The 13496-nt window shown below is 38.4% G+C and overlaps 1 protein-coding gene across 1 annotated transcript in view; it reads right to left on the bottom strand.

The window, feature by feature from the left end:
* The window catches only part of cntn5 (contactin 5), a gene marked incomplete at its 3' end in the record, with an annotated part of 72408 nt that overhangs the window by 10370 nt on the left and 48542 nt on the right, over positions 1-13496 (bottom strand). Inside the window, exons 9-15 of the mRNA XM_083985788.1 lie at positions 12279-12415; positions 12000-12129; positions 9041-9185; positions 4553-4680; positions 3991-4178; positions 2303-2423; positions 479-637 (exon numbers count right to left, since the gene is read on the bottom strand). Coding sequence (XP_083841914.1) covers positions 479-637; positions 2303-2423; positions 3991-4178; positions 4553-4680; positions 9041-9185; positions 12000-12129; positions 12279-12415 — 1008 coding nt within the window. The remainder of the gene's footprint in view (positions 1-478; positions 638-2302; positions 2424-3990; positions 4179-4552; positions 4681-9040; positions 9186-11999; positions 12130-12278; positions 12416-13496) is intronic.

Raw genomic sequence — 13496 nt, 5'->3', positions numbered from 1 at the left:
CTATTTCGTTTTTTAAGCGGTGGGGGAGCATTTATACTAAATTAGAAAAGATAAGTGCATAATTCAAGCCCAAAAGGTTAATTCCCCCACTAACTGCTGATATGACACCAAATACAATTCAAACCAATGACATTTGATATAGGCTCAAATGACTTTTTTGCTAAGCTCTTCTGAACAACAGCCAAGTTCAAACGTTAAACGACAGAACTAGGATTTCAACTATCTGTTAGAGTTTTGTTGAGAAAGGTACAGCACATTATCTGTTACTTTTTGATGGGATTTAAAAGTCTGATGATGTTAATGTGTCAAAGCAAATTGCCACCAGAATTTTTAATTATGCCTCTTTAAAACAGTAACCTTGTTCTTGTTGGGCTGACTCACTATCTCCGCACGTGACTTTGGGTCGGATTAAAGCCTTTACGTGGCCCCACATTATCCTCCCAAATCTAGGAGCTGCGATCTGCTCCTTATTGATTACCTGTTTTGACAGTTTGCCAGCCTAATGAAAATGGGCTGCGGGCCTGTAAATTATAGGTGCTGATAGGGCTGTGGTTGTCTAGGCCACGAGTCCAGGACAGGGTAGCTGTGGTATCTGTGATCTCCTCCACTATCACCACTCCGGGAGGTCCAGGAGGACCTAAAAAAAACAGGACAGGAGACACAAATTAAATTACAGGTCTGGAAGGTTTAACCACCACAGCTTCATAAAATGTCAGGACAGAGGGGAAAAACAAAAACAACCTCTGCTGCCGTTTGATTGAATTCAAAACCGGTCCACATTGTGATGTCTTCGTCATGCATAGTCTATATTAGATACACTGATGCACGCAACCATGCAAGCATTAAGAAGGGTCTATGCATATGGTGACAACATAAATTCCCTGTTGTAATCTTTGCACAAACAAACAAGAGACAAAAACACGACATACTAAACCGAAACGAGGATTCGGGATGACACAGATCGGCTGCCAAGGATTTCATGCTGATTAAGGGATATTGAAGCTTCCCTTTTTGGGGCTTTGGAGGCAGTTTGCCAGTTCTACTGAGCATGACTGTGTGGTAGACCTTCCTGTGTTTTAATACAGCTGAACATATGTTTACCTCAGTCTTCAGGAGCAAATGTAATCTGCAAGTGCAGGAAACGTCTAAGGACTCTGGGGGGAACAGCTGTAAATGAAAAGCTGGCAGCTGGTACTCTCAATGAAAACCAATCTACTGTGTCTCCAAAAAAGTGCCCATTAGAAGGTTATGCTGAAAGGTGCATTTGCATTTCCAGACATTAAGACGCATTGTGTCACTATAGGAAGAGTGAGCACAATACCAGCCCAACCCTCCCTTGTAGTGGAGGTGCTTGATCTTTGATTGAAAAATGTTAAATACATCAAATACTACAGTGGAGATGGGTGGTATGGCTGTAATGTATATTTCTTCTGATAATGATATAAAATGATGCATCAAAACCACATCACAAAAATGTATGATAATGTAAATGATGATACTAAATAATTGTCCACCCAAATCAGTCTAAATCTATCTTTGGCAAGATGCCTGGTTCTAAAATGTTAGTGTTTGCCATCTCACAAGAAGCCCTCTTTACACATTGCATCAGAGTCTTAAAACACATATAACTGTGTCATCGCAAGAAAGTCAAACACAAGCCACAAGCTGCTTGGACAATAATCATTACATTACATTATCAGCAACATTCAGAAACTGCCACGGAATCAGATCACTAGACGTTTTAAGCCAATCTGTTTAACAGCTCAATTAAACTTGTTCATGCAGACAGACCGTCTGTCCAGCCACATTCACGGTGACTATAAAAAATTAGTCAAGATGATCAAAAGGGGGCAATAATGTGGAAATAGTCGTTGTGCAGAGTCTCCACCGGGAGCAAATTTCTAATGTCTAATTAACCAACTTCCGAGACCTGCTGCACTGGAAGCTAATTTGTGGCTAATTCCCTGAATTCACAGAAAAGGCTAACATTGTTTCACAGCTCTGCCAACGGCTTAAAAAGACCGGTTCATAAATTCTAAAATCTATATTAAAACAATAGTTAGGTAATCACATGTACACTGATCATTCCTCCCGCTCACCCCCAAAAACTACTCACTCCTTCACACAGTGTCCAGACACAAAATCTTCAGTAATAATTCAGCATGAGAAAAACATGCACAGTTGCACATTGTTTGAGGGTGGTGGTTTGGTTAAAGGGGGACAGTGAGTCACTACTGTACCTCCAGTAAAGAGGGTACAAGATGTCACATTGCAATGGTGCACTGACAGGTAACAAGCTTACCTCGCACAAGAAGTTCAGCCTCTGCGAATACAGTGTCAGCACTGGTCTGGGCCCGACACCCATACTTCCCAGCATGCTTCAGCAAAATACTCCTAATCATCAGATCCACTGTTGAAGACTGCTGCAATTGGTAAAGCAAAGCATAAAAAAGTTAGGTATTAAGAAGAGTAAAGAGTAAATGTGCTTGACATAGAAAAAAGTGTGATTCCTTTACATCTTGTAGAGGCTCATGCGGCTTGAGAGATTTTTGTTTAATTCAGGTGCTCACTTCCTGCTACATTCTTCTGCTACCCGTATTTTCTCTCTGTTGAAATGAGAAATGCCTCAGGCAAGACTGGGAATAATTCAAGGTCTACAGGCAGCTGTTTAGCACGAAACCTGATTAAAATTACAAACCATGCATCAGCCAGGAATCTGTTGTGCCTGTAAAGGATTGTCACTTGCAAATACTTTCTCTCCAGAGTACGGGTAGCAGCAGAGGACACAGGACAGATGTGATTTTAACACCCACTGTTGATAGAGGAAGAGTGACATAAACAGGACTCCTGTCTCTCTTGCAAATTTGTTTTTAACCTCATTTTATGGTTTAGTCACTAATGATTCTTTTGTATTATAGAAAAGGGAAATCTAAGCGAGTACTGTTACTCAGTAAGAAGATAGAACTAAACTGATACAAAAAGGTAGCCTGAAACTGTTGTTCAGAGATATTCATAAAAAAAAGTAAACTGACCATTTCCATTCAATGTGCATGAATGATATTGAGTGCTATATAATAATGTTATGCTATATTAACTTTTTTTCTTTTCTAGTAATTTCTAATGACTGTGGTTCTTATTAACTTTTAACCATAGACAACTCATATGAGACGACTAGTGTGGCTTGTCTCTGTAGTTATAGTAATGGCCATGTTCACCAAATATGGTTACAACTTGAAATAAGGAATGATTAAAATACAATCTGTATTAAATATTCACAAAGAAGCCAACAAAAAGAAAAAATGTGAAAAGGTGAAGGTGAAATGTCAAGGTGAACAATGCAACCTTGACGTTAAGGGAAGGGAAAGGTTAAATGCCTCCCTGTTTGTGTATATTTTCATCTTTATTTGAAGAATTTATCGGACATCTTTCCCTGAGGATTCTCGACCCTGCATCCTTTGACCTTTTCGAGATGACTTCAGTTAAACAGAGAGACAAACAAACAGAAAGAATGGAGGCAATTCAGCTCTTATTCTTTCAAGAAGGGGCCTCATTACTGCACAGCTTCTGTGAATGGATTTTTTAACCATGTTTATGACAAAGCCATAATTTGATGAAAGTCAGATGATGCTAGACTTTATTGCATATCTAAAAAAGCCATAATATCAATATGACATATATATATATTTCATTTGTTGACAAAGAGATTTTACAAGTGCAATTCAGAGGAACAGAATCTACTTGATATACAGCAACCTGGTAATAATCTGGTAATAATGACAATTAATTGGAAAAAAAAATTGTAAGGAGGAGAAAGATAGATAGATAGATAGATAGATAGATAGATAGATAGATAGATAGATAGATAGATAGATAGATAGATAGATAGATAGATAGATAGATAGATAGATAGATAGATAGATAGATAGATAGATAGATAGATAGATAGATAGATAGATAGATAGATATTCTTTGTCTTACGTTTGCTCTTACTCTCACTCTTACTGTTTGGATGTATTCAAAGTGGCCGCCATCCTGCTGAAAGTTGATTGGTCTCTGGTTGAAGAACCATTGGAAAGCCACATCCAGCGACGTGTCATGTGTTGCCTTGCAGCTCAGCACCACGCTCTCCCCCACTGTCACCTCCACTCTACTTGGGCTAAGCTCCACACGCATGGCCTCTGGAAGCACAAAGCTGCTGCACTGTCACCTCAGGCTAACCCAGAGCAGCTGCATTTCAGTGTGACCTCACTGCCAGAGTAATCATAGGAGCCCAAACCTAACAACACTCACCTATATCAACTAAATATCCTGCTTAGCTCTAATCTAGACTGTGCACAGTGCGTGTGTGAGTCAGGGGCCTTTACACTGTTAAAGTGTGTCCTTGTAATATGATTCTTGAATGTGAGAGCCCTTGGTTCACGGTTGAGCAAGCACGATAAATTTCCTGGCACCCGAGCAAAGGTGGGAGGAAAAAATGACATTGGGGACTGTTTACCAGTGGCCGACTTGTGCTAATTTGGCAGAAAATAAAGGCCCCCAGGGCATCACTTACCTTTTACCCACAGTATGGCAGTCATCTCTGCTGAGCCCAACTGATTCTCTGCCCGACACACATAGCTCCCCTCATCCGCTCGGCTGGAGTTAACAATTCTCAGAGTGTTGTTCCGTAACAACATAATCCTGTGAGAAAGGACACAAAAATCAATACTGGTATGAGAAACAAATTCACGTACGAACAGTTGCTCTACAAGTTCAGGCATGAGGTTATGTGTTTGTGGTTGTGTTGGGTTACAAGAATAGCAATATTCACTGGGGATGAGAATAAAAAACGTAAAACAAACCGCTCAGATATTCTTGAAATAATCATCCACAAGAGATTCCAATGTATATTTTGTGTTTATAGCTAACAAGTTATTATCACTGAATTGAAGAACAAAAAGCATCTCACAGTAAGATGCTTGTGTTACAAAAAAGCTCAAAGGACCAAGGCATGTGAAGTCAAGAACAGTGGTTGTATATAGTGTAGCCTACAACAAGCAAACATGGAAATAAAACTATTGCAATTAAAAGCTACAAACAATTTAAATGTCTGCTAACAAATCTGATTTGCAGATACCACTACAGTAAGTAGCTGCATCCTGAACAGGGCTAAACACATGCTATTAAAGACACAGATTAAGGGAATACATACAAATTTCAGTACATGAAAAAAAAAAAAACAGTGGCATCAAAGCATTGATGTCAACAACAAAAGAAGAAGAAGAAAAAAACCAACAAAAAAAAACAAATAAAACAAATTATCCCTCTGTCTTTCAATTTGGGTACAATGATACATAATATCTCATCTTTTGCCTTTGCAGGAACACAACAGGCAGTCATTTGCGTAATTATGGTATAATTTAGAACTGATTAAAGGAAAAGCTCAGAACATTTGAGGAGAACAGTACACAACATGAAATAAAATAGATGTTAGGATTCTTTTTTCCTCTGCATCATTATTTCCATACGTCTAAATAAATGGTGCATTCATCATTCACAACCCTCATGAATCCACCTGACAAACTCAATATATCCCAGCATTCAATGAATACAAAGAAAAAATCTGTCAAACTACACTGTGCACGTCACTGAGCTGTCCTCCTGGGAAACACAAGTGCTAATAGAGAGAAGAAAAAAAAAAAAAACACCACCACGTGCATTCATAAGTAGCCCCTTATCCAGATGAAGGACACTAACAATATGGTAGTAACAGTTTGCTCTGACTTGTAAATAACAGCTGGAGAATTAAGTGCTTGACATCAGATACTAAAGGATGTATGTATCCAACAAAACTAGGAGCAGGTGTGTGAGCAGACGGCTGTAGAGCAAGAATCATGTCAAAAAAAACAGCACTGCGAGCGCGAGGACTTCCTCAGTGTCCAGTGCAAACCACATTCATCAAAAATAAAACAATTACATAATATTTGATTTTAGCATGTCCTCCAGGGGTGGGGATGCAAAGCTATTTTTTGTTAACTCCAAAAACAATTCCATCCCAAATAAAACAATCAAAACAATTGGAGGGGTGTGTGGTACTCTTGTCTTTTAATTCAATTCATATTGGTTGGCATTTATATTTATTTATACTTACACTAAGCTCTTTCATCATGGGCAAAGTGATTGAAATTGGCAAAGAGAAACTCATGAAGGCGTGACAAAATCTTGCCACACATAGACAATTCAGAAGCAATCTGCAGCTAGGAGACATTTTTCAAATTAGGGAGGAAATTCACATCCGACAAGGACACTGAGGCAGAAAGGACAAGATAGGGACTGCTGGGTATACAGAATATGCAAATCAATTCAACCTTAGGAAATCTAAGAGAAACATTAGAAGATCACAGAAAACCTTCAGCATTGGAAAACATATATGTTCACACCTCAAGCAAGGTCTACAACTGACTGCTACAGAATCAAATTTGTAACCAATAATATATATTTGAAGCATTTCACAATTTTTATATGTAAAATAGCCAAAATATCCATTTGCTTACTGTCTTCAACAAAGAGTCCGTGGGTTTCAATTGAGTCCACCACGTACTTTCAAACTAATGGGATTAATACTTTCTATTTAAGAGACAAAAGCCCCGAACATTAGTGGAAATCCATGTTAATTACAAACCTTCATTAAGTCAGCACAGCTGTCAATGCCAGATAAACGTGAAGCTGTTTCGATTCCTCCCCTGTTCTTCCAAGAATAGAACGTCTCTCCATCCATAAACTCTTTACTTTACTAAAGGTAATGGCAGAAAATCCTTGCAGGAGTCACCCTGGTCAAGACCTGAAAACACATGACTCCTATTGTTCATTTTGGCCTTTTCCAGATAGAAATCAGCCTTTCACAAGGTTGATCTCCACTTGAGTGCTGGACCCCCACCCTATCCTAAACCGGTGTTATCCAGCTCAGTAATTCATTATAGTAATGTTGAGTTGCAACAAACATCCAATTAGAGTGTCAAACTCTAATTGGATTTGAGCTTTTGATTATAAAAGCACTGTGCATAGAAGCTTTAGAATTATTGTCTGCAGATATTTTCAGTAAAGATCATGAAGAAAATCAACCACTCACATATAATTACATATATAATGCTGCCAACACTTAATAGCAAAAGATAAATTGCTCTGATAGGAGAGATTTAGTAGCTTTATAAATATATTTTCTGAAAAATTCCCTGCTCTCTTAAGACATTGCTTCAAGTTTGATAAAAACAGGTCCAGGGCGTTGGAACAGGTATGAATCTCACTGCCAACATGGAAAAACAGATTTGCAAAGGTTTGACAAATACCTCAAAGGTTTTTATCAGATCCAGACAAGTCAGGGTCATTTATCACCATTTTAGGACAATACACACTAACTTATCCCCATCCATCAGTTTTACTGAAGCCAGTTCTTTCGTAGAAAATAGACATCCAAAATTATCTCTGAGGACCATTTTCCTTTCATTGGAAAATTAAATACTTTGCAGATTTGCAGCAGTCTCTGAAATTACCATGTTAAACTAATTCCTGAACACTCGGCTTCTATCCACCTGTTAGAGGAATTAAGATTTGTCGCTGCCTGTTTGAAGGTACGACACACTGAGGATCTGATTATCAACTGGATGCCCTTGCTGCGAGGCTGTTGAACAGACTGCTGAATCTTGGCTGATAAACAAAGGTCCCATTCTCTCACTCAAAACTTGGAATGCTCTGCAGTGACTGATAATTTCAGTGGTGTCGCTCAGTTTGATTGATGGACCCTCGTCCTGCTCAGCCCCCTCTAGGTACCACCGAGAGATGTTTCTCATAAAAGATGATGTATCAAACTGCATGTGAATTCCAAATGCAATTGTACAGTCTAAATTGTCAGCATCCATGAGAAGGAGGTGGGGTTGAGTATGCGTCCCCAGAGCTTTGCCAGCACCTAAGGTGTTTTATTTTAGCAGTGACACTTAATTTCAGTTACAGTAATGAAAGTGTGATGTGTTACAACAAGACATGTATACAATTCCTCAAAGGCCTGAGCCAGAATGCTAACACTTGAATTTATGCCACGAAACTATGGCATAAAACAATATAACTGGATATACAATATAAAGATATTGAGGGAGACAAACTTTTCATGACTTCATACATATTTTACGGGGCAATTAACTTTCTCTCACAATATTCTCTTGTCTAAACTGTGCAGAAGGAAAAAAAATCTGGTACTATTTATAACTGGGAGCTGGTAAATCAAAGAAAGAAAATGTACACAATCTATCCAGTGACAACAGCAAAAATTAATCCTTGCTCTTACTGTAAGTATGAAAATATTTCAAAGGTTTTATTTCAGATCCTGGCTGAGACATTGTAGAGTGCACAATGAAGGAATAAAAGCTCCTCTTCAGTGATCTGATACAAAATGATTTTGTATCCATGTTTAACACATCCCCATTGCTTTTCAATACCACAAATTGTACCAGTACACAGGCCTAGGAGTTACAGTATGACAGTATAATGTGTATTTCTTAAGATGTGTCACGCAGTAGAGATCTGCTATAACATTTGTACCAAACCATCTATCTCTGGTTATATTAGGCTGCTGCAGACAGTGTTGCAAATCAGTGACCACAAAAGCTTTATGGTACCAATGTACATGTCGTGTATTTAATCTCTACTTTAACTCAAAAAGACATTTACATCAGGATATTTTATCAATAATGTTTTTTTCTAATTTAAGTATGGCTAAATAAATCACATGATGTATGTTGCTATGAGGTCAGTGTGTGTTGTTATTGTGTTATTTTGTGTTGGGTCCAGTATAGAATGTGCACTATTAAATTGTCCTCCAGAAGAACTCTCTACAAGCTCAACAAACTGTGCATATATTTTCTTAGGGAGATGGTTAACTCAGGGTAGTTTTCTTATTTCATAAAGCTGTACATTATAACCAACAGGTCAAAATGAGATAATATGTACAGTAAGAAGCTACTTCTGAGTGTTAACACATTATGCTTGTAAAAAAAAACGGTTGCCATACCTTTTATTTGGCTGTATCCTCCTGTCTCCTCTCTTCCATGTTATCCGTGGTTTGGGCGACGCTCTGGGTTTGCATTCGATTGATACATCTTTCCCAAGTGTGGCAATGACCCGTATGGGATTGGGGACAAAAACAGGTGCTGACGCTGTGTAAGACAAACACACAAGATTTAAAGATGTATTAAAAAAATACATAATTAATTAAATTAATAAAAATGTGATGATATTCCTCTGGTAGATGTCAGTGAATCTTTCAGTACAAGTGGGTGGGTCTCTCAAGCTAATGAGTGCGCACGCACGCACGCACGCACACACGCACGCACACACACACACAAACACATGGTATTCCTGAAGGAAGCATTTCTAGTCTGATTTTATTTCCATTATGTTCTCCCACTGGGAATCATTATCACTATGTCAATTACCATTTTTATCCTGTTGATACACAAAGGTTTTTTGGGCCACTTTTTTCACATGTCCCCAATACACGACATGCTCTTATTGCCTGTCTCACTGACTTTAATTTATGGATAAACAAAAACTAAGAAAAGAGAAAGCTGAGATACAACAACCTGCTACTATTCATATTGAAAGTGATTAAAAATATCCAAAGCACTCTTGTACATCAAACTACCGGTATGACTGAATGCTACCAAGTCAATGAAAAATTAAGATCTTTCATTGCTCTGCGTCTAAACTGCACATGTGCCAAAGCTTGTTTTTAAAAATGTATGTCCCCTCGTGGTGAAAAAATGCCTAATGAAGCTGTAATCACTGTGTGGTTGTTAAATTGTAACAATAATACACAAAATAGTCATTCCAACTCTTCAACTGTGGTATTTAAAAGAAACAAATAGCTAAAAATGCTACAGGGTTACTGTATGACACATCATGAATCAAAACAAAGCTTGATCAAAATACTGTCAAAATATTTCTTTCAAAGTAATAACTTTTTTCAAAGTTTGATTTCCTTCATTCACTACTTTTAAATACTTTACAGTATGCTGTACTTTGTCTTGATTATGTGCTAATTCACTATATAAATACACATAATTGTGTTGTGAAGCATAATTACAAAATAACTGCCATCATGTTAATGATGACATGGCTGGATGATTTGAACTGCTTTTAGGAAAATTATTTTAAACCCATATTTAACCAGGCTGCCTGAGTGAATAATAAATACTTATATAAATCTGTTTAATAATTATGGGTTGCCTAAGGCCACAAATGAAGCACTAATGGTCTAAATAGGGCTTAAAGGCACTAAAGTTGGTGTGCGACTGGTATGGAGTTGGATTACACATCAAGGCCATCTACTGGCTGCAAGGCCTTGTCCGCTGTGATTATTCAAATCCTGAGTGATGCTTTATACGTGACATTATACACAATGACAATTCAATCCCATCTGTAGCTACAGGCTGACCCCTCCCCTGGTAACACTTGTGTCTCTGAGCCTGAGTAGCTGCCTGAGTGGCAGAGGTCCCTCTAGACAGGGAAAACAGCAGAAAACAGAGCAGTTGCTGTGAGTATTTGTTTTAATCAAAATGAGAGCAGGCCTGCAGCTGGTAGCAGCGGTGCCTTATTGCTTCACCCGCAACCCTCCCAGAAGAGCTGGATCTGGGACAAGATCACAGGCATGAGGGCAACCGCTGCCCCCACGTAGCCTCCAGTGATCGCTCATCTTCAGCCTGTTATTAGCCATGTAATCTGTCCTGATAGTGTTTGCTTGTGGACATCTCTAGGGAGCACAGGTCACTGGGATGAGATGCCTGGGGGGTATAGTTATGAAAACATTCATCACCAGCTTCCAAATATCATCCTTGTGACTATGACTCTAAGAAAGGCAAAAACACCTCCTGCTCAGATCAGATAAAGCTTATTAAATCTATAACTTTTGACTCCTGCAGACAATGCAGTGAATTATAGTCGACTAAACAGGGGCCGTTGTGCACAGATTTTTAAAATGATGGTTTAGGGAAAAACATGCGCTGCGCATAGACAAAAAAAAACACAAAACAAGTTTGTCCATTTCCAGTAGGATTTTCCAAATGCCACAGATTCCCTTCAAAAAAGGGCATGCCACACAGACAGTAAATCAAACTGTCCCTCAGGGAAACACGAAAGGGGAACGGGTGTCACCAGATGTGTCCCAGTATAGAAGATGACAAGGAGAAAATAGTGCATCAACACAGAACAGTGAACAGCCATTCAGTATGACTGTTGTGTTTTTAGCCTCAAGCCTTAAAGGCTGAAGAACACAGTTTCCTTGACTTTTAATGTCCTTAAATTTCATGTTATGCATTTTTTGCTATACAAAAAAAGAAGTGGTACTTTCAAGACAATGGCAAATTTGTACAGTCTGTGAGCTGGCAATTATGGACAATCATAATTTATTATACCATGATAATGGCATTGACTAATAAATATCTGATGAAAGTCATGTCCAAAGTGAAGGTTTGTTTTCTCTAAGTAATGTGGATCGCAGTGTTCTGTGCTTTGATGACAAACAATAGAGCGGAGATAAGACCTTAATGGAGTCATTAAACTCCATCAAAGAAACCATTGATGTCTCTCTTCTTGTGTTTGCTCCCATTAGTATAAATCTATACCTACAAGTCATTGCTTTGCATTCTCCTCAGGATAATGTAGAACTGTTCAAGACTCTCCTCAACTTGATGTGTGCAGACACCTCATTGAATATAACCATAAGGGCCCTTTTATTCATGCTGTCCACTACCTGGGTTAAATCAGGGACCATTGATTGGCAATCAGCACATTTCAGTTCAGCGTTCACCACTTGCATTTCAATTTCACCTCACCTATCATCTGGTACCTTATTCAGATGCTAATACTTGGTCTGCAATTTTATTCTTTGCAGAGAACCATGAAATATACCTGGCAGAGCACAAAACTTCTTTTTATTCAAATGCTTCGTTTAGTTGCATAAATGTAAATACCTAAGATCTTCAGCTCAGCATTGGAGTAGATAGCCCCATATTTATTTTCCGCAACACACTGGTACATTCCTGAGTCCGTCTGCTGCACCTTATTAATGGTTAGATCTCCATTCACTATTTCAACTTGACCCTGTAACAAGAAAGAAAGTAGAAAGGGGGCTCATGTGTGAATGTAGATGTACTGCTGCACATAGTGGTCATGTACTTTCAAAGGAATAATTCAGATGTTTCATGGCACAATCAACAAAAGAAAAGGGTGCTGTGCAGTGAGGAGGGTACCTGGGATGTCAAGGGCAAACCATTACGAAGCCAGCGATAGGTGGGCCGGGGCCTCCCTGTGGCCTTGCACTCCCATTGGAGCTTCTCTCCACTATCCATCTGAGTATCATTAATCATTCTGACCCACTGAGGGAAGGCTAGAAGATAGAGAAAAAAAGATTTACGAATAAGTAATACATCCTTGAAACACGCACACAAGGCACAAGTATGACTTCCTCTACTTACATACAGTACATGAAAGAGAACACACATGCACCGTCAATATATATATATATATACAATAACCGTCCATAACAAGCTGTATTCAAAATAGTGGATGCCGTCATGTACTAAACCACTTATTTCTAATCCCTTGATGATGTGGTCCTAAGAGAAAGAGAGAGAGAGAGAAAGAAAAAAAAGGGGGGAGCGTTGTTTAGCTCGGTTGGTAGAGCAGGCGCCCCATGTGCCGAGGCTACAGTCCTCGACACAGCCGGCCCTGTATCGAATCCTTACTCGGGTGGGATTTGCTGCATGTCATTCCCCCTCTGTCTGCCTCCCCATTCCCTGTCTCTCCACTACTACACTATCGAAAAAAAGAAATATATATATATATATATATATATATATATATATATATATATATATATATATATATATATATATATATATATATATATATATATTATATATACAGTATACATTTATCAATAGAAAAAGCAGCCAGTACTTTGGCTCTCTGTTTGAAGCTTTTGTAATCCTTCTTTTTGGTGTTCTTCCTTTCATGCAGCACAATGTTTGTTGGTTTTTTCAGTCTTTTGATGTCACTTTACATAAAAATCCTTGAATCCTTAAACATCATTGACATCTTGCCAATGACTTCTTATCTACTTTTGCACACTGTAAAACCTATACATTTACAAAGTATTTCCAGTAAGACTAAAAAATGATTTTTAATTAAGCACACTTGGGGTTTATTTCTCGGACGAGGATTAAGACTTGTTCCAGACCAAAGTGGCTTTTCAAATCAGTGTATCTCAGATGTGCTTTCTAAGGCACGATTATGTGTTCCACATTTTGAAAAGGCTGAATTACCTGAACTGGTTTCCTGAGAGAAGATTAAGTTATTCAGTGACTAAATTAATTCTTAAACTAAACCCCAAAGCAAGTATCTTTAAAGATGAAATCTCAGAAATACATGGATTATTAGGATTCTGGCTACTTGGATAGCACTGGTTG

Source organism: Trachurus trachurus (assembly GCF_905171665.1).
Source record: "Trachurus trachurus genome assembly, chromosome: 13".
In the NCBI taxonomy this organism is placed as follows: Eukaryota; Metazoa; Chordata; class Actinopteri; order Carangiformes; family Carangidae; genus Trachurus; species Trachurus trachurus.
Note: the sequence above shows the minus strand (reverse complement) of the source record. Positions and strands in the feature narration are given on the sequence as shown.